Raw genomic sequence first — 25,026 nt, 5'->3', positions numbered from 1 at the left:
GCTTGGCATAACTATGCCACTCAGCAGTGTGGTTTGTCACATCCCTGAGCAATAGAGCTATGTCAAACTAAATTTTAAGTTTCAGAGTAGCAGCTGTGTTAGTCTGTATTCTCAAAAAGAAAAGGAGGACTTGTGGCACCTTAGAGACTAACCAATTTATTTGAGCATGAGCTTTCGTGAGCTACAGCTCACTTCATCGGATGCATTCAGTGGAAAATACAGTGGAGAGATTTATATACATAGAGAACATGAAACAATGGGTGTTACCATACACACAGTAACCAGAGTGATCACTTAAGGTGAGCTATTACCAGCGGGGGGGGGGGAGAGGCCGCAGGGACCTTTTGTAGTGATAATCAAGGTGGGCCATTTCCAGCAGTTGACAAGAACATCTGAGGAACGGTGGGGGAATAAACATGGGGAAATAGTTTTACTTTGTGTAATGACCCATCCACTCCCAGTCTCTATTCAAGCCTAAGTTAATTGTATCCAGTTTGCAAATTAATTCCAATTCAGCAGTCTCTCCTTGGAGTCTGTTTTTGAAGTTTTTTTGTTGAAGAATTGCCACTTTTAAAGGTCTGTAATCGAGTGACCAGAGAGATTGAAGTGTTCTCCAACTGGTTTTTGAATGTTATAATTCTTGACATCTGATTTGTGTCCATTTATTCTTTTATGTAGAGACTGTCCAGTTTGACCAATGTACATGGCAGAGGGGCATTGCTGGCACATGATGGCATATATCACATTGGTAGATGTGCAGGTGAACGAGCCTCTGATAGCGTGGCTGATGTGATTAGGCCCTGTGATGGTGTCCCCTGAATAGATATGTGGACACAGTTGGCAACGGGCTTTGTTGCAAGGATAGGTTCCTGGGTTAGTGTTTCTGTTGTGTGGTTGCTGGTGAGTATTTGCTTCAGGTTGGGGGACTGTCTGTAAGCAAGGACTGACCTGTCTCCCAAGATCTGTGAGAGTGATGGGTCGTCCTTCAGGATAGGTTGTAGATCCTTAATAATGCGTTGGAGGGGTTTTAGTTGGAGGCTGAAGGTGACGGCTAGTGGCGTTCTGTTATTTTCTTTGTTGGGCCTGTCCTGTAGTAGGTGTCTTCTGGCTCTGTCAATCTGTTTCTTCACTTCCGCAGGTAGGTATTGTAGTTGTAAGAATGCTTGATAGAGATCTTGTAGGTGTTTGTCTCTGTCTGAGGGGTTGGAGGAAATGCGGTTATATCGTAGAGCTTGGCTGTAGACAATGGATCGTGTGGTGTGGTCTGGATGAAAGCGGGAGGCATGTAGGTAATTTTAAGTGTAGAACAGGCCTAAAGATGGGATGTTACGCTGATTTAGTGAAACTGATGCAACTTTGGGTGTGGAAGAGCTTTGTTAGCCAGTGCCCAGGAGCAGGCTCAGAGCAGATTGTCATTCCTCTAAATTTTGTTTTAAATTCTTCTCCAACCTTAGCTCACACTTGTAGGCCAAGGTTGGAGCTTTCAGAGTTAGAGTGGGATTTTTCCAAAGGGTATTGGCTTAACCATTCCCAGTGAAACAAACGGTAAAATTCCCATTCACTTCAATGGGAGCAGTTCTGGCAATGTCCAATGCTTTTGAAAATGCCACTTCAGCCATCATGGGGATTTTGTTGAGTGAAAGAAGTCTTAAAAGGCGGTGTCTACACTACAGACCTTACAGTGGCGCAGCTGTACTGCTGCAGCTGCACCTCTGTAAGGTCTCCCATGTAGCTGCTCTATGCCGATGGGAGAGAGCTCTCCCATCAGCATAATTAAACCACCCCCAGTGAGCAGCAGTAGCTATGTCGGCAGCATCTCCCACCGACATAGCACTATTCACACCTGCGCTTTTGTCCGTGAAACTTACGTTGGTCGGGTGTGGTTTTTTTCCACACCCCGTCCGACAAAGTGCTAGTGTAGACATAGCCTTAGACTCTGAAGAGTGACAGTAAACATGGCATTGTGGGTGTAATACCAGCCACTGTATCAGTGGATAATGACTACTGCCATGTGACCTCTGAAATACTGACCCAGATCAGGTGGGACTGGAAACAGAGTTCAATTTCTTCCCAGCATGCCTGGTGTCAGATTCTTATTCTATTATAGTGGGTTCAATTTTTATCAGCTCTCAGTGACTCCATCTTAAAGAATGGAGTATGGCTTCTTCTCCCAAGCCTTACAAAACTAACATAACTAAAACATTGAATAAGCTTATGTGGTCCCCAAAGGCAGTAGCACTGATTTGGATGCACATATTTTGTAGACAATAACTGAACTTTAAATTGTTTCTACTGTTTCTACAATCTGTTTCTACTGTGATAGATTAATAAAGGCTGGAGGGATTTCTCATAAAGTTGTGAGAATGTACAACAGGGTCTCCTAACATATACGTGAGTGTTTGCTATCATGAACTTTGTGTTCACCTTTGAGGTCCCCTAGCTTCTAACTGCCTCCAATCCTGGATCCCAGCCTGTCTACCCTTCTCACTCCTCCTATCACCATTATTCATTTTCTTTCTTCCACCTTCAAGAATGCTGCTACTTCACCTAATGTTTCACTATGTGGAATCAACATCTTAGAAAGATAGTCTCATGGACACTCCCTCCATTGGTGATTGCCTGGTCATAGCTCTGCCACTGGATTAGCCCTGCTTCTCTGCCCAGCCTTCCTTTCCTTCCTACTGGCCATTAACCATCCCCCCATCTCCTCTCCCACAGACGATCACCAGGCTTTAGCTCCCATCCTATGTGCACAGTCCCATCTCCTCTGACTGGTCAGTTTCCTCCCCAGCTGCCTGTACCTTCAAACCCCATAACATACCAGTGGTAACTACAACTATTGTCTCCATCTGATTGCATTTGTGTATACACACAAAACCTGTTCTAAGTCTAGAGCAGTGGTTCTCAAACGTATTTGATAGGGCCCCCCCCTTCTTTGTGTCTGTGGTCATTTATGCCCTTCCCCCCGAGTACATGTGCTGCCACCCAGCTCTGAAGGAAGAGCAGAGGCTGCTGGCTGGGGCCCCAGCTCTGAAGGCAGCACCCCAGAAGTAAGGGTGGCAACATGAAAAGCGATATTTGTCAATATCACTTTTCACAACAGACTTAGTGCCCCATTGCCACCCTTACTTCTCTGCTGCTACCCCAGGACTGAGAGCCAGAGCCCTGCCACTTCCAGGTGAGGGATATGTGGGTGGGGGAGAGGAGAGCCTGAGCCCGTGGGGTGGGGCTCTGGCTATCCCTACCTCCTGGGTGCGCACAGCCCTTTTTCAGGAGCCTGAGACACAGGGCTGGGGGTGGGTGGTCTGACAGCCAGAGCTCTTTTTAAAAAAAGAAAAAAAGTGCACAGCTCTTGCCTCCCTTGACACATTCCCAGGAGGGCCCACCCCAAAGTTGGAGAACCACTGGCTAGAGTGTAAATAAATAAAACAGAAAGAGGTGACAATCACTTCAGGGATGTATTTATATATTTTAGCTCTCTTGAGAATGTGACAATTAAATTCTGCATAGATCATGGTTTGGGCACTGCTGCCCTAGAGTAAACTCCTCTGTGATCAAGCATCAGGGGGTAGTTATGTTCTGTAATTTTCACTCCATGCATCCGAAGAAGTGGTTTTTTACCCACTAAAGCTTATGCCTAAATAAATCTGTTAGTCTTTAAGATGCCACCGAACTCCTTGTTGTTCCTCTGTGATTCCAATTCGCTTTCTAGCGCCCCACTTCTTTCCTACATCTTAAAGCTCCTTGAATGGGTTCTCTATGCCCAGTGCATTGACCTCCTATTCTCCAACTCCCTCCTTGATCTCCTCCTCCCCTGCTTCTACTCTTTCCCTCCATGTCTAAAAGTCTCTTCTCCATTCTTATTCTCCTCAATCTCACCATAGATCCCTCTCCTATTCTTTGAGGCCCTCTCTTTCTTGGGGTTTAATGGCTCTATACACAAAGGGCCAGTGTTAAGGATGCACAAGTGCTTCCTAGATTTTGAGTGCTTCACTTTGCAACCTTAATATTTTGACAGTTTTTTATATATAATTTAATATTTACATTGCAATAGGCCTCAGGGGCCAAAATTGGGATCAGGACCCCCTTGTACTGCACATTTAGGGAGAGAGTCATTTGCTTTATGAAGCGTACCATCTAAGACGTATGTTATATGACGGGTGGGGATAGAGGGATACACTGTTTATCTTAAGACATTAGTCTTTAAGGTGCCACCGGGCTCCTTACTGTTTATATACATACTATAAAGCAAGTATTTTTTCCAATCTTGCAAATGATTTGTTCCCTTCTCCCCCTCATCCTAGCTGCCACCAACTGGCAGATTTCTTCTAGACTTGAGTGGAGATTTAAAGCAGGAGAGGGCAGTTACTGGCCATCCAGATCAGTTGAGGGAGGCGTTCAGTGAAAAAGGGGTGGTATGGAAGGTGTGAGAAGCTGATGAACAGGTAGGTGAGCTGGCATTGCTGGTGAAGCAGGTTATCTTGTGACTCAACGTGGACAGGAGCAATGGGTAATCTTGTCTCTCTCTATCACATCTTGAAATATTCTCTTCCTTTTCATCTCTGCTGCCGCAACCCAGGGTCATGCCCTGGTTCTCTTTGGCCTGGACTCCTGTAGTCGCCTCTTCTTCAGCCTTCCTGGCTCTCCCTTCTTCCATCTAACACACTGCAGCTAAAATCCATTTCCTTCCCTGCAGCTTCAGCCATGCATTCTCCTCCCTGTATCCTATTACTGCCCTCTGCCTTTCTGAATCCAGTCCCAGCTCCTTGCCTCACTTTCTCGGTGCCTCCAGAGCATCCTTTTCTCACTGTGACTCCCCATTGGGTTACCCCCCTTGGGGGTGTGAAATTGGAGGGGGAGATGTTGGGTGAGGGGATGGGGTTCCCCAGGGAAGGAGTGGGGAAGCAAGTGAGAGGATGGGGGGAAGTTGTGGGTTGGGAATTGAGGGGTCAGGTGAGTGTCCTTGGGAGGGGATTGGAGTGGGGAGGGATGAGGGTGTTTCCAAGGAGTAAATTGAGGGCACATGTGTGGGGATCTCAGATGGAATCAAGGGGAAAGAGGATGGAAGGGATCCCAAAAGATGTGTGGAACTGTGGTGAAGGGTGTGTTTGAGGGGATAGGGAGGATCGGTGGGGGATGGGGGGTGTTCCCAAAAAATAAACTGAGGAGGCGGATGGGAATCTCAAGGGAGAATCAATAAGGAGGGCATGTGAAAGGTATTGGGTTGTGTGGAACTGGGCAGATGGGTGAAAGGAGGTGGGTGTACCATGAATATGGGTGGGGGGGTTGGGAGTGAGATGGGTGTGTGTACAAGGGGAGGATGGGGGAAAATGAAGGGTGTATCCAGGAGAATGGGGGAGAGGATGGGGGTACACCAGATGATAGATAAGGAAGGGAATGGATGTGTGAGAGGGGTGGGGGTGACAGGAAATAATAGCATCCAGAGGGGATGGGGGTTTCCATGTGGGGGAATGGGTATGTGTGAGGGGATGGGGGTATTCATGAGGGAGGACAGGATGGAGGAATGAGAGGAAACAACAGTGTTCAGAAAGGATGTTGTGTGTGAGAGAGGATAGAGGTGTACCAGGGAGGTGTGCAAGGCAATGGTGGAGGGTGGGGGGGGGTGTGTATGTAAGGGGATGAGGATTGTCCAGGGTGGTGTGGGGGAGGGGAGTGTCCCTGGAGGGAGAGGTTGTGTAATGGGACAGGAGTGTGTGAGGGGACAAAGGGATCCCCAGGGGATGGGGCTCGTGTGGAGGAGGGAGGTGGGATGTCTCTAGGGGGCTGGAAGATGTGTGAGGGGATGATGGGATGTCTCCTGGGGGGAGAGGGGTGTGTGGGGGGGGAGAAATGGGGTGTGTCCAGGTGAAGAGGAGTGTGTGAGGGGATGGAGGGATCCACAGGAGATGGAGTGTGTGTCTGGGGGAAAAGGGGGTGTGTGCATGAGGGGATGGGGGATGTCTCCAGGGGATTGGACGATGTGTGAGGAGACGGGGGTCTGGGGGAAGAGGGTGATGTGTATGAAAGGGTATAGGACATGCAGGGCCGGCTCCAGGCCCCAGCGTTCCAAGCCGGTGCTTGGGGCGGCAGTCAGAAAGGGGCAGCAGAGTTTCCGTGGCAGCAGCTTCTCTCTCCCCTGCTGGCCGGTGGCAATTCGGCGGCGACAGGTTTTTGCACTGCTTGGGGCCGCAAAAACAGTAGAGCCGGCCCTGGGGACATGTCTGGGGAAGAGGGGTGTGTTTGTGTGAGGGGATGGGGAAGCGGTGTGGGGTGTCCAGGGATGATGGGTTGTGTCCAGGAGTGTGTGTGGGGGGGGAAGGGTGCAGGGGAGGGGCGTGGTGGGGGGTCCCCAGAGGCAGAGGGGAGTGTGTGTATGAAGTGGTGGGCAGCCCCTGGGAGGGTCCCGGAATGATGGGGCTATTCAGGGAGAGAGGTGTGTGTATATGTGAGAGGAGATGGAGGGGTGTGTGTGAGGATGCAAGAGTCCCACGGGGTGAGGGGGGCAGGATGTGAGATGAGATGCAGGAGGGTATCTGTGTGAGTGGATGGGGTGTCACTGGGGGGTCCCTAGGAGAATGGAGTGTGTCTGGAGAGATGAGGGGGTGTGAGGGAAGGGGTTGTCCCTGTGGGGGGGGGGGGCTGTGAGGGAACGGGATGTGGGATGGAGGGGACAGCTGGGATTGGGTGGGTCCCTGTGGGACGGGACAGGGAGAAGGGTGTGTGTGAGAGAGAGAGCGCGAGGTGGTGGGGAAGAGGATGTCTGGGTCAAGGCGGGTTCCTGGGGGACAGGGCAGAGTCAGGTTGGAGGGTCCAGGTGTGTGTGTGAGAAGAGGTGGGGTTGTTTCTGAGGGGAGGGGGACTGTGTGGAATAAGGTGTAGGGGAGTCCCAGGGTGGTAGCGAAGGGAGTTCTCCAGGAGGGGGTGGATCCCCCTATGGGGATATGTGTGAGAATATGTGTCCCTGGAGGGAGATGTGGGGGCTGGGATGGAAGGGGGTGGGTCCCTGGGGGGCAGGGTGTGTGTGAGGAATGGGGAAGTCCCAGGAGGGGTGGGGGTTTATGAGGTTGTGAGAGAGGTGGGGGTGTCCATGGGGGGAGGTGGGTCTATGGGTGAGGAGGGATGGGGAATGCTGGGGAGTGGGCAGGTCCCAGGGGTGTGAGGAGAGCTGGGGGTGTCCCTGGGGGGTGGGGGGGGGGAAGTCCACCTGGTGGGATGGGGGGTGCCAGAAGTGGGCAGGTCCCTGTGGAGCAGGGGTCCAGAGGGGTGAGGAGAGGGGAAGGGGTCCTGGGGGGGATGACCCCCATGAATGGGAAGGGCCTAGCAGGGATCTGGGTGTGTGAGAGAGGTGGGAGTGTCCCTGGGGGAGGGAGCCAAGGGGGGTTGGGGCTGAAGCGTCCCAGCGGGGAGGGTGCCCCAGTGGAGGTGGGGCAGAGTCTGGGGGGGGGGGTGAAGAGAGGTAGGGGTGTTGAAGGGGGAGGGGGGTCCCTGGGAATGGGCGTGGCCGGGTGGGGTCGAGGGATGTCAGTGGGGGGAGGGGGCGCATGGAAGGGTGCCCGGCAGTGGGTGGGACCCGGATTATGAGGAGAAGTGGGGGTGTCCGTAGGGGGAGGGTAGAGGGGTCCCTGGGAGTGGGCGTGGCGCAGCGGGGAAGAGCGGTGGGGTGTCTGTGGGGAGCGGGGGGTGAGGAGAGTCGGGGTGTCGGGGAGGGGCCCACGGGGGGGGCCGACGGTGGGCGGGTCCCCGGGGGTGAGAAGTAGGGGTGTCAGGGAGGGGTCCATGGGGGAGCCGATGGTGGGCGGGGCCCGGCAGGTGAGAAGTAGGGGGTGTCCGTGGGGGGGGGGCGAGGACAGTCGGGAGGGGAGGGGAGGGGCCGACGGTGGGAGGGGCCCACGGGGGGGAGCCGACGGTGGGCGGGGCCCCGGGGGTGTCCGTGGGGGGGGCGAGGACAGTCGGGAGGGGAGGGGCCCACGGGGGGGGGGCCGACGGTGGGCGGGGCCCCGGGGGTGAGAAGTAGGGGGTGTCCGTGGGGGGGGCGAGGACAGTCGGGAGGGGAGGGGCCCACGGGGGGGGGCGACGGTGGGCGGGGCCCCGGGGGTGAGAAGTGGGCGGCTCGGGGGGGTGAGGAGAGTCGGGGTGTCGGGGAGGGGCGGGGCCCGGCGGGTGAGACGTAGGGGTGTCGGGGAGGGGCCCACGGGGGGGGGCCGACGGTGGGCGGGGCCCCGGGGGTGAGAAGTGGGCGGCTGGGGGGGGGGGTGAGGAGAGTCGGGGTGTCGGGGAGGGGCGGGGCCCCGGGGGTGAGAAGTGGGCGGCTCGGGGGGGGTGAGGGGTGTCGGGGAGGGGCGGGGCCCGGCGGGTGAGAAGTAGGGGTGTCGGGGAGGGGTCCATGGGGGGGCCGGCGGTGGGCGGGGCCCGGCGGGTGAGAAGTGGGCGGCTCGGGGGGGGTGAGGAGAGTCGGGGTGTCGGGGAGGGGCGGGGCCCGGCGGGTGAGAAGTAGGGGTGTCGGGGAGGGGTCCATGGGGGGGCCGGCGGTGGGCGGGGCCCGGCGGGTGAGAAGTGGGCGGCTCGGGGGGGGTGAGGAGAGTCGGGGTGTCGGGGAGGGGCGGGGCCCGGCGGGTGAGAAGTAGGGGTGTCGGGGAGGGGTCCATGGGGGGGCCGGCGGTGGGCGGGGCCCGGCGGGTGAGAAGTGGGCGGCTCGGGGGGGGGTGAGGAGAGTCGGGGTGTCGGGGAGGGGCGGGGCCCACGGGGGGGCCGGCGGTGGGCGGGGCCCGGCGGGTGAGAAGTGGGGGGTCCGGGCGCAGCCCAGCCCGTGGGCGGGGCCGTGTCCCGGGCCCCCGCCGAAGCCCCGCCCGGCCGCGCTGTCACTCACCGCCCGGGGGAGACGCTCCAGCTCCAGGGAGGCGGCGGCGGCGGCGCCCGGAGCGGGCCGGGCGGCTCCTGAGTGGCGCAGGTAGGGGCCGGAGCGGGCCGGGGCCGGGGGCCGCCCCCGCGCGCTCGCAGGCCAGGGGCGCTCGGGGCCGAGGCCAGGTATGGCGGGGCCCGAGGCGGGGCCCGCTCCGCCGCGGCCTCCCCCGGGCCCGAGAGGGTTAACGGGGCAGACGGCTCCAGGGGGCTGGTGCTCGCGCTCCGGCGGCAGGATCCGCTCCGCACTTTGCGGGCAGCCGCCAGGAGGGGACGGTGCCCTCGGTGCCGGTCCCGATCCTGGGTTCCGCGCCGGGATTTCACCCCCAAGCGAGCAGCGGAGGCAGCTGCGGAGGCAGCGTCCCTCGCCGGGAGCTATGCTCCAGCTCCTTTGGGCTTCCTCCTCCGATCCGGAAATCCGCCCCGCGTTTTCGGGTCGCCCTGCAGATCCCGGGGTCTGCCTCCGATCCCAGACACTGTAATCCGCTCCGGGTTTTTGGGGTTGCCCGCTGAAAGGGAGTCTCGCGAGCCCAAGCCCCGCCGCAGCCAATAGGGAACCGCCCCCTCCCGCCGCAGCCAATGGGGAGTCGCCCCCGCCCCCCCTCGGGCTGCAGCGCGCTGAGGGCTCGGAGCGGCGCCTCCATTTAAAGGGGCCGCGACCCGAATCCGGGCTCCGGGCAGTGCGGGCGGCGCGGCGAGCCAGGTACGAGCCGCGGCCGAGCTGGGGGCGGGTCCTCATTGGCTGCGGTGGCTCAGCGCGGCCGGGGGGGCGGCGCGGTCTCGGAGAGGGAGGGGGGTGGCGGCTCCCGGCTTCGCCCGCGGGGCGCCTTATGCCTCCGCTCCCGGGTGGGGGCGGGGCTGGGCCCCCCGTGGGGCGAGGGGCAGGGCCCTTGGGGGGAGGGGGGCGCGCGCCGGGCCTCGTCCCCTTTCCGCGCAGGGCGGAGGGGGCGCCTCCGGACCCTCCCCCCGCGCCCTTTCCGCGCAGGGGGGAGGGGGCGCGCACCGACCCCGCCCCTTTCCGCGCAGGGGGGAGGGGGCGCGCACCGACCCCGCCCCTTTCCGCGCAGGGGCCCATAGATGTGCAGCGCCGCTGTGGGGGAGGGGGAGCAGGGGTGGGAGCGCGGGGGCGGGCGCCCCTGCCCCGGGGAAGTGGGAGGGGTCTGCGGGGAGGGGGTGAGGCTCTGTCTCCGGGGCACTTTGGGTCCCCTGCCCAGAATTTCAGACCAGTGCTTGCTCTGGGTCTCCAGGAAAAACCACGTGTCTCTTCTACCCCCACATCCAGACGTAATCCTTGGAGCCCTGCAAGCCTCCGGTTAGCCCAGCTAAGATGGTGCGTTGCCCAGGGCCGGCGCGACGGTGGTTGATCCCGGGTTGTGCTTTGGCCTTGGGGGCTCCTTGTTTCCCTCAGATGTCAAACGGGATCGGAGCATTTACACCTGTTCAGCTTGTTTTCCCAATACCCTTTTTCACATCTGAGTCAAACGGGGCTTTTTCCAGAGCCCTTTCCCCTCCTCCTCGCCACCTGGTTTGACTGCCCTTTGGGAAGAGACTTTTTCTGCAGAGTGTCCCATGTGCTTGGCTCTCCACACACGAGAATAAAAAATTGCATTGAAGGTGCCTAAACACACGTGCTGATGCAGGAGTCGCACTGGACTCCAGCTCCCTCTTTCTGAGTTATGTTGTGGGCCCTGGAGTGGGAAAAAGCAGGAGATGCCTTTGTGTCCCTAAAGCAACAGCTCTCCCGAGAGGGTGTGCCTGGGGGGGGCAGGGCAAAGCGCTGCCTGGAAGTTGCTGTTGGATTGGCTGTGGTGGGACACACATGCTGGTGGTGCTTGCAGAGTGTGCTTGTATGGGGTGGGCTGTGGCTGTTGATGGGAGGGAGTATGGCTCTGTAGGGTATTGTTCTGTGGGGTGGACGTATGATTCTACCTGCCATGTGGGCTTGTTCACGGTAAGGATTGAGATGTGGCTCTGGACTGCAGGGAGTGGTCTTGTGGGATGGGATATGGTGCAGGGCTCTGGGATACAGGGTGGGGATGAACCTCTCAACTAAGTGAGAAGGAGCCATGATTTGAGTTACTTTTCTGTCCCAGTAGAAGCTTCCTCTCATCTCCTGATGTGCTGTTCCAGCTCTGGCTCTAGACTGCAAGTCACTCACCTGTTATCACTCAACTGTGCTGCCATTCCCTCAAACTGCCTCCCAAATTCAAAGCTCCTGTTTAGAGCATGACTTTGTCATCAGCTCCATCCTAGCTTCATTTCTCATCTTGAAAGGGACAGTAGCACATTTGCCCTCTGTGGTTGATGGAGTAAAACCAAGCTGCACCCCATGGCTCCAGCCATGTCTCTTGCCCATTCACAAGCCAGGTCCCATTCCAAGTTCCCTTTGAGCCTACAGTCATTTCTGCTCCCCCTCCCGCCCCTGGCCACCCCCCCCAGCTGCTGAGGGCAGGGGTGCAGTGTAACAAACGCACCCAAACAGCTGGTCACTCCAGACTCCCAATAAAAATCTGATATCTGGGACAAAGGATCAAAGTTAGGTATTATAGCTTTAAATTGGGTGGGTGGGAGAGAAGCCTAAGATTGTGTCTAGGCTACAGACTTCTACAAGCAGAGCTATGAGTTTGGGCTGTGAAGTGGTGTGATCCCTGACTGATACAGCTGTGCTGGCAGCAGCCTGTAGGGTAGACACGGTGGCAAAACTGAGCTTTTACTAGTCTAGCTTGTTTTGCTCAGGGTTAGAGAGTATAGCTGAATCCACACGAGGAGTGCTTTGCTGGTATAGATCAGGCCTAAGAGACACCACCCTCTATATCTTTCTCCTTCCCCAATGAAAAGTGTTCTTGGTTGATGGGCATGGACCCTACCAGCAGATTCCTGTGGCTATCCCATGGCCAGGGCTCAGGGGCCTCTCCAATTGCCCAGACTTTAGGTTCATCAACATAAAGAAGGAGAAATCTAGGATTTATCAAAATGGGTGAAAACACTGGTCTATCCAGACCAGCACCCTGCTTCTGTCAATTCCTGATGCTCTTGGGAAAGGCGAAAATTCCCTGTAATGCCCCAGGCCAATTGTAGACACCTGCATATGGGGAGAAAAGTCCTTTTCTAAGAACCTTATCTGTGCTGGATTCTTACTGATGGGTCTTTGGTTCCTAGCTCAAGACTGGTTAGAATCCTCTCCTAGCTCTTCAGGTTTTGAGGCCCTAGAAAACAGCATGGCATCAGTGCCAGGCTGCTTACTGGCAGTTTTGTCTGCCATCTAAATGTCTCCAAATGTTCAACACCACGGCTAGTAAATGAACTTGCTTCAGAGACTGCACCTCATCAAACCAACACTCCAGCTCTTCCCCACGTCTCAGCTATACTCATCTGGTGGTGGTTTGTGTCTGCAACTGCTTTCCTGGCAGCTGTGGTCATCTGTGGGAAGTTTTGAGGCCATTGCCTTGTCATGCTGGTGCATGTTTTGGCAATTTCCTTGACATTCAGAAACCACTATTCTTTGGCCTTTTCCAGGGCTCCAATAGCTGTTTTTGTCTTTTGGCTGGTGTCTTGACACTGAGCATCATTCACCTCAGCACCTCTCTTAGCTTGATGCTTGTTCTTCACTGAGTGCTCCCAGAGTCCTGTTTTTGTGTATGGTATTGTTTTGGCAGATGTCTTTTCATGTTGTGTAGTGTTTGTTTTACAGGTGAGGGTCTGGGTAGAAGCAGTAGTTCTTGGAGAGGGAGCTGTGCAAGCTGCACGAGAATTCGCTTTCTGCCTTGGTCTCTGACTGGGTTCAATTCTTGAGACAGAATTGCTCAGTGGGAACCAGGCATTGAAATTGGGCTGAGATTCCTGAAAAAAGGGATTGTCTGCATTTCTGTCTGGGGCTGGTGTAGATGTGCAAATAAAATGAGTTACACTTAGAATACATCCAGATTCCATATGGTTCACTTCTCCACTTGGAAGCTAATAGGCAAAGCCCAAATATCTGCCATCACTTGGCAAAGAGGTGACACAGATATCAGCCGTTGGTGTCGGAAGAAGGGAAAACAAGGAGGAAGGAGGCTGCTCTTCTGCTCCAAAATTTGTCAGAGGCTGCTGAGCATGCTGATATTGTCTGCCTCAGAGTTTACCACTAGTGCTGCGTGTTGGACACATCAGCGGATGTACCTGAGTGGTGAGGAGGTATGAGGAGTGCTTTCAAGCCCTCTGAGGCATCCCAGAGTGCCCCTGTAAATTGGGCTTTCTGACACACCCTGTCAAAACCACAATTCTGGACAGCTCTGCCTTAAGGCTTCTGGATTTCACCTTTCTGCATTCTCTTGGTTGAAGCAGGGAGGGGGATAAAGTTTCTGGGTATATTCTGGGCAACCTAGCTTGATTAATCCTGCTCTTGTGAAACTGTCCTGAAGCCTACAATACCGACTTCAGGGCATCCTGTTGCTCTCTCTTGGCAGGTGTACAATCTCATGATGAATCAGAGTAACTACTGCACCAAGGCTGAGGCTTGCACCCCAAGAATTTGGTGCTCCCGGTGCAAGAAACTCTGGTCTTGGTGCTGGTGTCCCTAGCACTGATAGTTGTGGCAAAGCCAGTGGTGGTGTTTTCCAGAACACTTGGGATGACCCATCTTGTGTAGACAATTCTAGCTGCATGTGTGGGGGCAGGCTCGAGGGATCATGGCGAGGGTGGCTGCTATTTAGACTCGTACAAACTAGAAGGCTGGTACAGATTCAAAGGCCAGGAGTGGACCATTGTGCTTGTCTAATCTGACCTCCTACATACCTCAGGCAAGAGAACCTCACCCAGTGATTCCTTCATTGAGTCCAATAATTTAAGACCCTGAATGGGGATGTAAAGACTGAAAATGATGGAGAATCTTTGTGGTCCCAATGGTTAGTTACCAGTGCTGTTAGAAATGTGTGCCTTATTTACAGTTTGAATTTGTCCAACTTCAGCTTCTAGCCATTGGATCTTCTAGCCATTGGATTCTGCCTGGTCTACTAGATGAAAGAGCCATCTGCTATCAGAAATTTCCCCATGTAAATATTTCTAGGCTGTGATAAAGTCACTTCTTAACTTAATTTTCAGTAAACTAAACAGATGGTGCTCCTTACGTCTCTCACTGAAGGCAAGCTTTCCAAACCTTGACTGCTTCTTACGGCTCTTCCTTGAATCCTCTTGTTTTTCAATGTCCTTTTAAAAGTGTAAACACTAGAATTGGATCCTATATTCCAGCAATAATCTCACCAGTGCCATATACATAGGGAATGCCACTCCCTCCTCCTGCTCTCCCTGTTTCTACATCTGTCAAAGGCTACATTTCCCAGTTGCACCCTTGAAGTGGGGAAGGGCATTTCACTTACCTCCTACATCGTTACCTCGTTACTTGGAATCCCCTTCGGGATGTCCCTTCATCTGTGCTTTTTGAGTCCACCCCCTTCGGTGGGTACAGAGCAGTCCAAATGAAAAAGAAAATACTTCCATGGCCCTCGGGACTTTATGCCAATAAGTGGAAGCCAGTCATTCAGATCCCCAAAGGAAGTCTGGGGCCCCTATAGCTAAAGCCAAGGCTTAGTTCCAGGGGTTCCAACAAAGGCTGGTTTTCTTTTCTGTCTTCTTTCTCCAAAGGCTAGGCCAGGTTGCATGCTCAAGCTTTTCCTTCAGTAAGTAACCTAGGGCCCTGGGCTGGGAGCCCTGTGCCCCAGGTCTGCTTGTTTCAGAGTGGCGCCTCAACTGACCTGGATTCCTCCCTTTTAAGGGCCAACCCCTTGGCCTGACAAGCCTCAGAGGCTTGTCAAATTGGATCTGGTTGTGACCAAAGGAGTTCTGTAACACCACCTTGCCTCATGGCGGTGGGGAGTCACATCACCACAACAACCAAGAATGGCATTATCAATCTTAGCTGCAGCATTGCAATGGAGGCTTATGTTCGGTTGATCATCTACACCATCCTTTGCAGAGGCTTAGCTTTCCCGAATACCAGCCCCATCCTTTAAGTGTAACCTGCACTTTTGTTCCTGGATGTCGGCCCTTGTATTTGGTTGTATTACAATGCATGGAGTTTAATTGTACCCAACTTACCAAGTGATCTGTATTTCTCTGTAACAGTGATCTTGTCCACCTCATACCACTCCATCAACCTTAATGGTCTCTGCCAACTTTATCAGCAGTAATAATTGAGCTATAACTATTTAAACCAAGGGGATTAGCCCAGATCTGCAACGCTGACCACACACACCACAGTTCCCTAGTGCTCTTGGTGGCAGATAGGAAGGAACTGATGTGTTTGGTGACTGTGCTCCCTTGATATGAGTTATGAAATTGAATGTCAATGTCACTACAGTTGTGCAGCCCCAGTGGTCAGCCTCTCAGGCAAGGGGATGCCAATCTTGTAAGTGTGAAATCAGAGTTGACTCATGAAGAACAAAAGTTACTGATAATTAACCTTTTACATTTTCCAGATCCTTGATAAAAATATTGAGTAGCATTGGGCTGAGAAACAGTCTCTCTCACAACAGTCATTCACTGGTAGAGCTCAAAATGTTAATGGAGAATCATCTGTTAGCCAGATTTTAATACACTTATTTTGTGCCATGTTAACATTGTATAGTGCTAATTTTTGAATCCGAATGTTGTGTGGTACTAAGTCAAATGCCTTACAGAACTCTAAGGGTGTTATGTCCACCCAATTACTCTTATCAATCAAACTTGTAATCGTCTCAAAAAATAATATCCAGTTTGTTTGACAAGACCTATTATCTAAAGTCATGTTGACTGGGCATTAATTATATTATCATCCTGTAATTCTTTATTGATTGAGTCACTTATCAGCTGTTCCATTATTTTGCTTGAGATCCGTGTCCTGCTTGCCCTTTTTAAATGTTGCACAAGATAAGCTTTTTTCTAGTCCTCTGGAAAATTCCTATTATTTAAAGATTTACTAAAAATTAACATTACTGGTTTGGAGAGTTCCTTGGCCAATTCATTTAAAACTCTTGGGTGCAGGTTACCTGGACTTGCTGATTTAAAAATGTTGAACTTTAGTAGAAGTTGTTTAACACCGTCGTCATTCTAGATACCTTCTGATAGTCAAAAAGATGAGAAATTTCCAGCACAGTGTGGATCTTGGGAATCTGAATCAGTATCTGGATCAGCAAAAGAAAAGTTTAAGATGGTTACCCTCGGAGCCATTGTGTGTGCTAGAGAAAGTCAGCTGCTTGAATGCCCTGGACCTTGCTGACACTTGTGTGCACAAAGGCAGATTAATTGGTCATAGGGGAACAGCATTATCTGCACTTTGGGGCTGGCATCAGCACTGTGTGTTTTCATTAAATGCTTGGTAGTTGTGGTCTCTGTGGGTAGCCCCAACGTTCCCCTGCCATGACAATTAACTGATTAAGGACACTGCTCTGGATGGTGTCAAAGATCAGCGTGTAATCCCATGGGGTTCTTAGGATACTTTTATTAAAAAGCTTAATGACCAAAGTTCCAACTTGCACCAGAATACAATTGTCCTATTCAGGAGCCCTGTTAGATACATCTCAACTCAAAGCTTTCTTGCCCAGGATGGGATCCAACAACTAATTCGCTTGGCAGAAAGGATAATGAAAAGCCAGCAGATGACAGCACCGGCCATGCTATGAATGTTCTATCTAGTGGCCACAGCTGTATTTGTTGTTCCCATGGCACAATCTGCACATGAGGCAACCTCAGCAGACCCTGGGATCCCACTGGAAATAAGCAACACAAGGGCTTCCACTTCACAACTGAGTAACAGATTGGATGTCTCAACACCTCCTATCTAAACTGCAGCTGAGGAACTACCTCTTCATTGAACTTTGTCTCCTCAGGAACAGCAGTTGCACAAAATGTTCTGGAGATGAAGGTGTCCTAGCCTAATCCCAAAGACCTTCAGTGGTCTTGTATCCCCAGTGATGATCTGGATTCAAATGGGCATCAGGCTGCCATGCTTTCCATGAACAGGGAAGGAGGTACTGGGCAGTCCTGTAGGTTTGGGAGCAAGCTGTGTCCCTCCCATTTTTTGTCAGTAGGCACTTGGCTGGGAACATAACGGCCACACTGGGTCAGACTAATGGTCCATCTAGCCCAGTATCCTGTCTCTGACAATGGCCACTGCCAGATGTCTCAGAGGGAATGAAAAGAACAGGGCAATTTTGAGTGATCATCCTGTCATCGAGGCTCAGCTTTTGGCAGTTGGAGGTTTAGGTTTACCCAGAGCATGGGGTTGCATGCCAGACCATTGTGTCTAATAGCCATTGATGGACCTATCCTCCATGAACTTGTCTAATGTGTTTTTAAATCCCGTTTATGCTTTTAACCTTCACAACATCCCATGGCAGTGAGTTCCATACGTTGACTGTGCTTTGTGTGAAGAAGCACTTCCTTTTGTTTTTGTTTTTTTAAACCTTCTGCCTATTAATTTCATTTGGGTGATCCCTAGTGCTTGTATGTTGTGGTGTTGTAGCTGTGTTGGTACTAGGATATTAGAGAGAGAAGGTGGATAAGGTGATATCTTTTACTGGACCAACTGCTGTTGGTGGGAGAGACAAGTTTTCGAGCCTACACAGAGCTTCTCTTCAGGTCGAAAGCTTGTCTCTCTCACCAACAGAAGTGGGTACAATAAAATATATTACACCTCAACCACCTTGTCTCTCTAGTTCTTGTATTTATGTGAAGGGGCAAATAACACTTCCTTATTCACTTTCTGCACACTGTTCATGATTTTATAGACCTTTATCATATCCCTCCATAATCATCACTTTTCTAAACTGAACAGTCCGTCTCTTTGTGTCGAAGTTGTTCCATACCCTTAATCATTTTCATTGCCCTTCTCTGTACCTTTTCCAATTCTAACACATCTTTTTTGAGATGGGGCTACCGAAAATGCATGTAGTATTCAAGATGTGGGTGTACCATAGATTTATATAATGGCATTCTGATATTTTCTGTCTTATTATCTATCCCTTTCCTAATGGTTCCTCGTGTTCTGTTATCTTTTTTGACTGTCGTTGCATTTTGAGCAGATGTTTTCAGGGAGCTATCCACAATGATTCCAGGATCTCTTGCTTGAGTGGTAACAGCTAATTTAGACCCCATCATTTTGTATGTATAGTTAGGATTATTTTTTCCAGTGTGCATTATTTTGCATTTATCAACACTGAATATCATCTGCCATGATGTCACCCCGTTTTGTGAGATCCCTTTGTAACTTCACAGTCTGCTTTAGACTTAACTCTTGAGTAACTTTTTTATCGTCTGCAAACATTGCCACCTCACTGTTTACCCCCTTTTCCAAATCACTTATGAATATGTTGAACAGCATTGGTTCCAGTACAGATCTTTGGGGGAACCTCCCTATTTACCTCTCTCTATTGTGAAAACTGACCATTTATCCCTACCCTTGTTTCCTGTCTTTTAACCAGTTACTGACCCATGAGAGGACCTTCCCTCTTATCCCATGACCGCTTACTATGCTTAACAGCCTTTGGTGAGGGACTTTGTCACAGGCTTTCTGAAAGTCCAAGTACACTATATGCACTGGGTCACCCTTGTGCATATGCTTGTTGACCCCCCTCAAAGAATTCTAATGGATTGATGAAGCATGATTTCCCTTTAAAAAAGCCGAGTTGACTCTTCCCCAACATATTGTGTTCATCTATGTGTCTGATAATTCTGTTCTTTACTATAGTTTCAACCAATTTGCATGATACTGAAGTTAGGCTTACTGGCCTGTAATTGCCAGGATCACCTCTGGAGCCTTTTAAAAAAAAAAATTAAAAAAAAAAAATCCTTACATTAGCTATCCTCTAGTCATCAGGTAAAGAGGCTGATTTAAGAGCGAGGTTACATACCGTAGTTAGTAGTTCTGCAGTTTTATATTTTAGTTCCTTCAGAACTTCAGGGTGAATACCATCTGGTCCTGATTGCTTATTACTCTTTAATTTATCAATTTGTTCTTAAACCTCCTCTAGTGACACTTGAGTCTGGGACAGTGGACCAGATTGGTCACCTAAAAATTATGGCTGGAAATATACTCCCCCCCGTATTGTCTGCAATGAAGACTGTTGCAAAGAATTAATTTAGCTTCTCCGCACCTGCCTGGTCTTCCTTGAGCACTCCTTTAGCACCCCTTTAGCCCCACCAATTGTTTGGCAGCCTTCCTGCTTCTGATGTACTAATAAATAAATAAAATGCTGTTTCTCTGTTATTAGCTGTCATTAGATAGTTACTCTTCAAATTCTTTCTTGGCCTGCCGACCTTATACTTTTACACTTGACTTCCCAGAGTTTATGCTCCTTTCTGTTTTTCTCAGTAGCATTAGACTTCTGATTTTTAAAGGATGCCTTTTTGCCTCTAAGTGCCTCTTTTACTCTGCTGTTTTAGTCATGGTGGCGCTTTTTTCTGGTGACACCCACATCTTACTGGGTGTTTTTTATTTGCTTGTTTTTAATTTGGATACACATTTAGTTTGAGCCTCTGCTATGATGCGTTTAAATAGTCTCCATGCAGTTGGTAGGCGTTTCCTCTTTGCGACTCTTCCGTTTAATTTCTGCTCGGCTAGCTTCCGCACTTTTGTGTAGTTTCCCCCTTTGAAGTTAAATGCGACTGTGGCGGGTTTCTTTGGGCATTTCCCCCTCACAAGCATGTTAAATTTAGTTACATTATGGTCGCTATTACTGGGCAGTTCAGAGTTGAACATCAGAGTTACGAACTGACCCACCAACCACACACCTCATTTGGAACCATAAATATGCAATCAGGCAGCAGCAGAGACCAAAAAAAAAAGGTAAGTACAGTACTGTGTTAAATATAAACTACTTTAAAAATATATATATATTTGACAATGTAAGGAAACAGTTTCTGTGCTTGTTTCATGTACATTAAGATTGTTAAAAGCAGCATTTTTCTTCTACATAGTAAATTCTGAAAGCTGCATTAAGTCAATTGTCAGTTGTAAACTTTTGAAAGAACAGTCATACGTTTTGTTCAGAGTTATGAACATTTCAGAGTTACAAACAACCTCCATTCCTGAGGTGTTCGTAACTCTGAGGTTCTGCTATATATTCACCTCTTAGACCAGATCCTTTGTTCCACTAAGGACTGAAGGAAGGAAGATGTGATTGCAGACAGATCTGTGGTAGATCCTCGTGAGTTGCCTGTGGATTAGATCTCCCCCATGGGAGGAGGGTACCAAAGATAGATCACTTCAGCACTCCCATGAATAATAAGCCTCTAGTGTCCTGTTCGTGGCACTAAGAAAATCCCACGTTATAAAGGGACGCCTCCTGGGCAGCCCTATGAAAGGAGACCTTCTGGCAAAGTCCAGGAGAGGGAGACGCTCAATGATCCCAAAAGCCCTCTGCCATCCCAGATAGGTATGGTTCATTGCCCTGTTGCAGATAGCCAAAGCTGATCCTTGGGCTGAGAATCTGGCTTTCAGAGCATCGCTCAGAACCATCACAGGAGCATGGCTCCTGGCAAGGCAGAGATCTGTAGTCATGGAGGCAACTTGTGGCCTCTTGAAAGCCACCTAGCAGAAAGACCTACACCTCCAAGTGGAAAAAGTTTGCAATAGGTGCAAAGAGACCCCTTACTTTCCCCCATACATCTGCCTGAGTCCAACCTAAAGACTAACTCCATCCAGGTACATTGGGCAACTGTTTGAGCCTCCCATGAACCGTCCCAGTCAGGCACTCTCTGTAGCTCCATATCAGCCATATGCCGGGCTTATTGCTCTTCAAACCGTCCACTAAAAACCTTGTTCCAAGTGGTATTGGTGTGGTCCTGACAAAGCTAATGAAAGTGAACACTGACTGAAGTCCTGCCCCAGTGGCTGGTGCACGTTATTCCAAGTTTTACAAGGATATGGTGCTGCTCTGGGCTTAGAACCCTCTTTGTGGTGGTGGAGTTCCACTTCAGTAGCCTGTTGGCCTAACAGGTTTCCCTCGCCCACATGCTCACCCCAACGAAGCCTTTTTCCAAATGCTTCCGTCCTTTAGTTGTTCTTAGGTAGTCCAACGAGTTCTTTGTTCCTTTGGACACCAATATGCGGGGCAGTGTTGTGCACAGGAAGATACTGTCTGAGCGGATGCCTTACTACCTTTCATGTTACGGTGTCCTGACCTAAGTTCCCTGTAAGCCGCGCAGCAGCCTGTTTAGCACTGCACAGGTGCTCAGGGAAGCTGCCCAGGGACAGGCTCGGGGAGGGGCGCCCCTCTGCCAGCCCCAACTGTGCTGCGGCCCGGCATGCTCCCAGGCGTGGCCAGGGCAGCGCGGTAGGCCCACCCCACCCCCAGGCACAGCTTGGCATGGCGGCATGGCCCAGAGTCCTGGACCCAGGTGCAGCTGGGATGCCCCCTCCCCAACCCAAACCCAGCCCTGGCCTGGACCTGCTGGGGCCAGGGAAGGGGCACCTATCCTGCAGCCCCAGCCCTGGCGCTGCAGCGGGGAGAGAGAGAACTGGGGGGACTAGCCGTAGCCCCAGAGCACCCTCCTGCACCCCAAACCCCTCATCCACGGCTGCACCCCAGAGCCCACACTCTCAGCCAGAGCCCTCACACCCCTGCACCCCAACCCTCTGCCCTAGCCCGGAGCCCCCTCTCACCCCCACCACATGAATTTTGTTATGTGCACCCATATGAAGGTCATGTGTCATACATCACCTCCATATTGATGCACATATCAAAATTCATTCTGCACATGGGTGAAAAAAATTAAAGGAAACACTGGTCCTGACTGCATGAAAAAAGAAGACTGGCCTCGGTAGAACTGTCCCTTGGGTACAGCAAATTGGGGCGACCACCCTGGGCCCTGCACTTTGGGGAGCCTTGGGCAGTGAGGTGGGTTAGCGGGGTTAGGAGGCAAGCCGCAGGCAAGCGGGGGGAGACGAGGAAGAGCCCCCCTCCCAGAACCTCCCTCAGTGCCTCCTGCTGGCCAGCGGGCCCCACCAATCAGCGCCTCTCCCTCCCTCTCAGTGCGTACTGCCTGCCGTGGATCAGATGTTTTGTGGCATCAGGAGGTGCTGGGGGGGGGGGGGGGAAGGAGCGAGGGTGCAGTGCATTCGGGGGAGGGGAACGGGTGGGGCCTCGGGGGAAGGGGTGGAGGTGGGGGGGGGAGCACCCACCGGCAGATTTAGAAACTGGGTGCTTATGTCCTGGGCCCTGCGCCCCCCGGGGGGGCCCTGGGCCTTGGACAGCATGCCTCGACACAGGTGCCTCTACGGCCTGCCTCAGGGATGTTTCTATGGTAGATATCAGCAAGGCTGATCCGCGATCCTGTCCCCATGCATTTACAAGGGTGTTTGTATTTGGACTGGCCTACAGGAAGGAGTCCTGTTTCAGACTTGTGTTCCAGAACATGTTCCCAAGATAGGGGAGGTCTTGTGGCATCTATATACTCCATGCTGGCTCAGCGTTCAGGGAGTTAACAAAGCAACTGCCTTCATGCTCAGCCAGAGCTGATTTGGTAACTCCACAGCAGCAGTGAGGATAAAAAGGCTGCAAGACAGGTACACACCTGGTCGACACTACAGAGTTATGTCGATACAAGGCAGCTTATGTCGATAAAACTCTGTAGGAGTCTACACTAAAATAATGACAGGTTTCAGAGTAGCAGCCGTGTTAGTCTGTAGCCGCAAAAAGAAAAGGAGGACTTGTGGCACCTTAGAGACTAACACATTTATTTGAGCATAAGCTTTCGTGAGCTACAGCTCACTTCATCGGATGTATTCAGTGGCCACTCCTTTTCTCTTTACGCTAAAATGTCACTCCCACCAAAGTGACTCGCTCTCTATGCCGACTTAATAACACCACCTCTGCGAGAGGTATAGCAGTTAAGTCGATGCAATGTCAGTATAGACAATGTGTTACTTATGTTGACTTTATTGGCCTCTAGGAGGTGCCCCACTGTGACCGCTCTGGTCATGTTTTTGAAGTCCACTGCCCGGGGGCCAGGTACATGGGTAGACACCCCTCTTCTTTTAAAGCCCCACACTTTTTTGAAATTCCATTTACTGTTTGCTTGGTATGGAGAGCTCACCTAGCTTCTGTCCATGCCTGCTCAACGCTGCAGACAAGCTCCCTCCTGGAGTACACCGAAAGTGGTTGATATCTGTAGGGAGAAGAGGCTGTGGGGGGATAGCACTGATCCAGCCACATAAATGTTGATATCTACGAGCAGATCGCTCGGGGCATGGGGGAGAAGGGCTGTAAGAGGGACCCGTAGCAGTGCTGCGTAAAAGTCAAGGAGCTGTGGCAGGCGTACCAGAAGGCAAGGGATGCAAATAGTGTCTGGTGCAGAGCGGCAGGCACGCTGCTTTTACAAATTGTTGCATGCCATTCTTGGTGAAGACCCCACCACCACTGCCAAGAAGAACCACTTGGATACTTCAGGGGAGCTGGAGTAACAGGTCCCTGAAGTGAACAGTGAGGAAGAGGTGTTGGAAAAGGAGGAGCATGGGGGACAGGCGACCAGGGTGGATCCAGTGGCGTGGTGAACAAGGACCTCTTTCTGATGCTGGAGCAGTCAAGCCAGTCTCTGTTGTCCAGCACCGGCGAGCCTGATGCAGGGGAAGGAATCTCTCTGGTAAGTATGGAGTTTGCTTTGATATTGCTTTGATATTGTCTGTTCATTTGTTCTCTTTTTGATCATGCTAGAAGAGGTAGTGAAAGAGCTAATAGAAGTAGAGGGACTGCCCCATGCTCTGTGAATCCCAAGGAGAACTGAGAATGTAGTGCTTGTAACTTGTGTGGATCAAGGGGAGTGAGTTCAGTATGCCAAGTTTCCATTTATCTTACAAATAAACTCACAATAGTAGCTTTGTGCATTGCATCTTTTGCAGCTGGAAATGTGGCCTTGAGGGTCTCTCCATCCACACCAGCTGAGTCACATGAGGAGGAGAAGGAAGAGGACATGGGATGATGTGTTCCAAAAGACCCTGCAAGTCTCTAGTGCTTTGGATACCGAGAACAGGGCTTAGAGGGTCGCCCTTGTGGATGGAGTGGAGAGGAGAAAAGCGCAGGAAAAAGAGAGAAACGTGCAGCAGGAGATGCTAGCACTTCTCAAGTGTCAAACATGCTGAAGACTCTTGTTGATCTTCGGATTCAACAGACCCATGCTTGCCTCCCTCTGCAACCCATAAAGAGCTGCATTCTGGCACCTCTCCACACCCCTGTCCTCCCATGTGGTGCATTACGCATACCACTTCACCCTGCAACAGAGACAGTTGGTGTATGTGAAATGACTGTTCTTTCCTCTTCAAAGGTTCTTTTCTCTGTATTTATAAAGTTTCATTCAGTTACAAATATGTCTGTTTGCGGCATTTGGAATAAAAGTCTATTTATGGAAACTTAATTCATTTTTATTAGCTCACAACATATGATGGCTAGGGCATTCACGGATAATAGCAATAGGTGCATTTGCAGTGTTCTGTTACTACACACACAGCACTCATTACAAGGTTCATACGGGGCTGCAAAAAAACCACAAAACAATGCCAGGCAGAGCATGATACAGCAGCACACATCACTGTGGCTCACTATTAAAATGGTCTTTCAAAGCCTCCCTGAGTTGCATAGCTCCCTGTTGAGCTCTTCTTATAGCTCTGGTGTCTGGCTGCTCAAAATCAGCAGACAGGTGTTCCATCTCCACCCCGGTAGAAACTTCCCCCCTTTGCTTCACAGATACTATGAAGCACACAGCAGGCAGCTATACCCACTGGGATATTTTTTTCATTGAGTAATCTCATGAGTAAACAGTGCCAGTGTCCTCTCAAATGTCCAAAAGTAAATTCCGTGTCATGCTGCACCTGCTGAGCCTGTCATTCAAGCGCTCCTTGCTGCTATCAAGGTGGCTGGTGTACAGCTTCGTGAGCCACAGGAGTAAGGGGCAGGCTGGGTTTCCCAGGATCACTATTGTCATTTCAACATCCCCAAAGGTAACCCTCTGGTCTGGAAAGAGTCCCTGCTTGCAGCTTTCTGAACAGGCCTGTGTTAAAAATGTGTGTTAATCCCCCTTCCCTGACCATCTTGCGTTGATATCAGCAAAGCGTCCCTGGTGATCCACCAGCCCTTGCAATACCATAGAAAAGTAGCCCTTTCTGTTGATGTAGTCAGGCAA

The 25,026-nt window shown here is 51.4% G+C and overlaps 2 protein-coding genes across 7 annotated transcripts in view; one reads left to right on the top strand and one right to left on the bottom strand.

Moving 5' to 3' along the window:
• The window catches only part of ZMYM3 (zinc finger MYM-type containing 3), a 67,191-nt gene that overhangs the window by 6,462 nt on the left and 35,703 nt on the right, over positions 1–25,026 (top strand). The window contains exon 1 of one of the 6 annotated variants that reach the window (XM_073358656.1): positions 8,817–8,947. The exons of 2 other annotated variants lie outside the window; for them this stretch is intronic. The gene's annotated coding sequence lies outside the window, so the exon portion shown is untranslated. Of the gene's footprint in view, positions 1–8,816; positions 8,948–9,506; positions 9,602–25,026 lie in introns of those variants that run through there. 3 more of the 6 variants (XM_073358657.1, XM_073358651.1, XM_073358652.1) reach the window with 3 other exon arrangements.
• On the bottom strand, positions 172–9,641 carry LOC140916798 (uncharacterized). Its single transcript, XM_073358665.1, has 2 exons — positions 8,867–9,641; positions 172–1,195 (listed from the first exon to the last, which is right to left on the bottom strand). Exons 1-2 carry the CDS (start codon positions 9,635–9,637, stop codon positions 1,127–1,129), a joined length of 840 nt encoding a protein of 279 aa, XP_073214766.1. The 5' UTR covers positions 9,638–9,641; the 3' UTR covers positions 172–1,126.

This window comes from Lepidochelys kempii, chromosome 9 (genome assembly GCF_965140265.1).
Source record: "Lepidochelys kempii isolate rLepKem1 chromosome 9, rLepKem1.hap2, whole genome shotgun sequence".
NCBI classification, from domain to species: Eukaryota; Metazoa; Chordata; order Testudines; family Cheloniidae; genus Lepidochelys; species Lepidochelys kempii.
Note: the sequence above shows the minus strand (reverse complement) of the source record. Positions and strands in the feature narration are given on the sequence as shown.

What these genes read in the sequence shown, in the direction of transcription:
- LOC140916798 (XM_073358665.1), bottom strand. Translation starts at nt 9,637, where the DNA reads ATGAGGACCCGCCCCCAGCTCGGCCGCGGCTCGTACCTGGCTCGCCGC. An exon ending in TGGAGCGTCTCCCCCGGGCG is followed by an intron (nt 1,196 to 8,866) that starts GTGAGTGACAGC and finishes CCAACCCCTCAG; the next exon opens with ACAGAGACAAACACCTACAA.